Source organism: Calliphora vicina, chromosome 3 (assembly GCF_958450345.1).
Source record: "Calliphora vicina chromosome 3, idCalVici1.1, whole genome shotgun sequence".
Classification (NCBI taxonomy): Eukaryota; Metazoa; Arthropoda; class Insecta; order Diptera; family Calliphoridae; genus Calliphora; species Calliphora vicina.
The window spans coordinates 86134233-86137467 of NC_088782.1; the positions used below are offsets into that span (position 1 = coordinate 86134233).

The window sequence follows — 3235 nt, forward strand, 5'->3', positions numbered from 1 at the left end:
TATTATTATTATTATTATTATTATTATTATTATTATTATTATTATTATTATTATTATTATTATTATTATTATTATTATTATTATTATTATTATTATTATTATTATTATTATTATTATTATTATTATTATTATTATTATTATTATTATTATTATTATTATTATTATTATTATTATTATTATTATTATTATTATTATTATTATTATTATTATTATTATTATTATTATTATTATTATTATTATTATTATTATTATTATTATTATTATTATTATTATTATTATTATTATTATTATTATTATTATTATTATTATTATTATTATTATTATTATTATTATTATTATTATTATTATTATTATTATTATTATTATTATTATTATTATTATTATTATTATTATTATTATTATTATTATTATTATTATTATTATTATTATTATTATTATTATTATTATTATTATTATTATTATTATTATTATTATTATTATTATTATTATTATTATTATTATTATTATTATTATTATTATTATTATTATTATTATTATTATTATTATTATTATTATTATTATTATTATTATTATTATTATTATTATTATTATTATTATTATTATTATTATTATTATTATTATTATTATTATTATTATTATTATTATTATTATTATTATTATTATTATTATTATTATTATTATTATTATTATTATTATTATTATTATTATTATTATTATTATTATTATTATTATTATTATTATTATTATTATTATTATTATTATTATTATTATTATTATTATTATTATTATTATTATTATTATTATTATTATTATTATTATTATTATTATTATTATTATTATTATTATTATTATTATTATTATTATTATTATTATTATTATTATTATTATTATTATTATTATTATTATTATTATTATTATTATTATTATTATTATTATTATTATTATTATTATTATTATTATTATTATTATTATTATTATTATTATTATTATTATTATTATTATTATTATTATTATTATTATTATTATTATTATTATTATTATTATTATTATTATTATTATTATTATTATTATTATTATTATTATTATTATTATTATTATTATTATTATTATTATTATTATTATTATTATTATTATTATTATTATTATTATTATTATTATTATTATTATTATTATTATTATTATTATTATTATTATTATTATTATTATTATTATTATTATTATTATTATTATTATTATTATTATTATTATTATTATTATTATTATTATTATTATTATTATTATTATTATTATTATTATTATTATTATTATTATTATTATTATTATTATTATTATTATTATTATTATTATTATTATTATTATTATTATTATTATTATTATTATTATTATTATTATTATTATTATTATTATTATTATTATTATTATTATTATTATTATTATTATTATTATTATTATTATTATTATTATTATTATTATTATTATTATTATTATTATTATTATTATTATTATTATTATTATTATTATTATTATTATTATTATTATTATTATTATTATTATTATTATTATTATTATTATTATTATTATTATTATTATTATTATTATTATTATTATTATTATTATTATTATTATTATTATTATTATTATTATTATTATTATTATTATTATTATTATTATTATTATTATTATTATTATTATTATTATTATTATTATTATTATTATTATTATTATTATTATTATTATTATTATTATTATTATTATTATTATTATTATTATTATTATTATTATTATTATTATTATTATTATTATTATTATTATTATTATTATTATTATTATTATTATTATTATTATTATTATTATTATTATTATTATTATTATTATTATTATTATTATTATTATTATTATTATTATTATTATTATTATTATTATTATTATTATTATTATTATTATTATTATTATTATTATTATTATTATTATTATTATTATTATTATTATTATTATTATTATTATTATTATTATTATTATTATTATTATTATTATTATTATTATTATTATTATTATTATTATTATTATTATTATTATTATTATTATTATTATTATTATTATTATTATTATTATTATTATTATTATTATTATTATTATTATTATTATTATTATTATTATTATTATTATTATTATTATTATTATTATTATTATTATTATTATTATTATTATTATTATTATTATTATTATTATTATTATTATTATTATTATTATTATTATTATTATTATTATTATTATTATTATTATTATTATTATTATTATTATTATTATTATTATTATTATTATTATTATTATTATTATTATTATTATTATTATTATTATTATTATTATTATTATTATTATTATTATTATTATTATTATTATTATTATTATTATTATTATTATTATTATTATTATTATTATTATTATTATTATTATTATTATTATTATTATTATTATTATTATTATTATTATTATTATTATTATTATTATTATTATTATTATTATTATTATTATTATTATTATTATTATTATTATTATTATTATTATTATTATTATTATTATTATTATTATTATTATTATTATTATTATTATTATTATTATTATTTATTAAATTAATTATTATTACAAATAAATAACAAAATTAAATTATTCAACATTTCCATAGAAAAAAAGTGATTTTTATTCCTTAGGTTAACATATTATGGGTATTACAGTATCGAGGCTATGAAATTTTAGTTGGGTATGTTACATACCATCGGAAAGGCTAATGTGTCTAGTTTCTCTGCGTAAGTTTAATTTTTAAGGTTTACACACAAATATGAAAAAAATTAAAATAGTGCAAATTTAAAAACCTTTGTCTTGAGTTACAAAACATTTATTTTGATAGATATCCCACTCGCATCCCACTAAGCGATCAAAAAGGTTTTAAAGAAAAAGACTTAAGCTTTCTTTTGAGAAAAAAAAATTAATAAAAAAAGAGTCCATTTCGGAAAAAAAAAGTCAAAAAGGTTTTTGATTTTTCAAAAAAAAGTAAAAAATTGTATGTCTTGAGTTACAAAACATTTTGTTTATAGATATCCCACTCGCATCCCACTAAGCGACAAAAAGGGTGTTAAAGGAAAACACATAAGCTTTCTTCTGAGCAAAAACAAAAAATTAAAAAATGGGTCCATTTTTTTAAAAAAAGTCAACAAAGTTTTTGATTTTGCAAAAAAAT

General features: G+C 4.9%; 1 protein-coding gene across 1 annotated transcript; it reads right to left on the reverse strand.

Moving 5' to 3' along the window:
• Positions 1-2104: 2104 nt before the first annotated feature.
• Positions 2105-2617, reverse strand: LOC135954772 (myb-like protein D; the record flags this gene model as incomplete). Its single annotated transcript, XM_065505002.1, has 1 exon — positions 2105-2617. A coding segment is annotated over one exon (513 nt), but the record flags the coding sequence as incomplete, so codon positions are not given.
• Between the last annotated feature and the right edge of the window lie 618 nt (positions 2618-3235).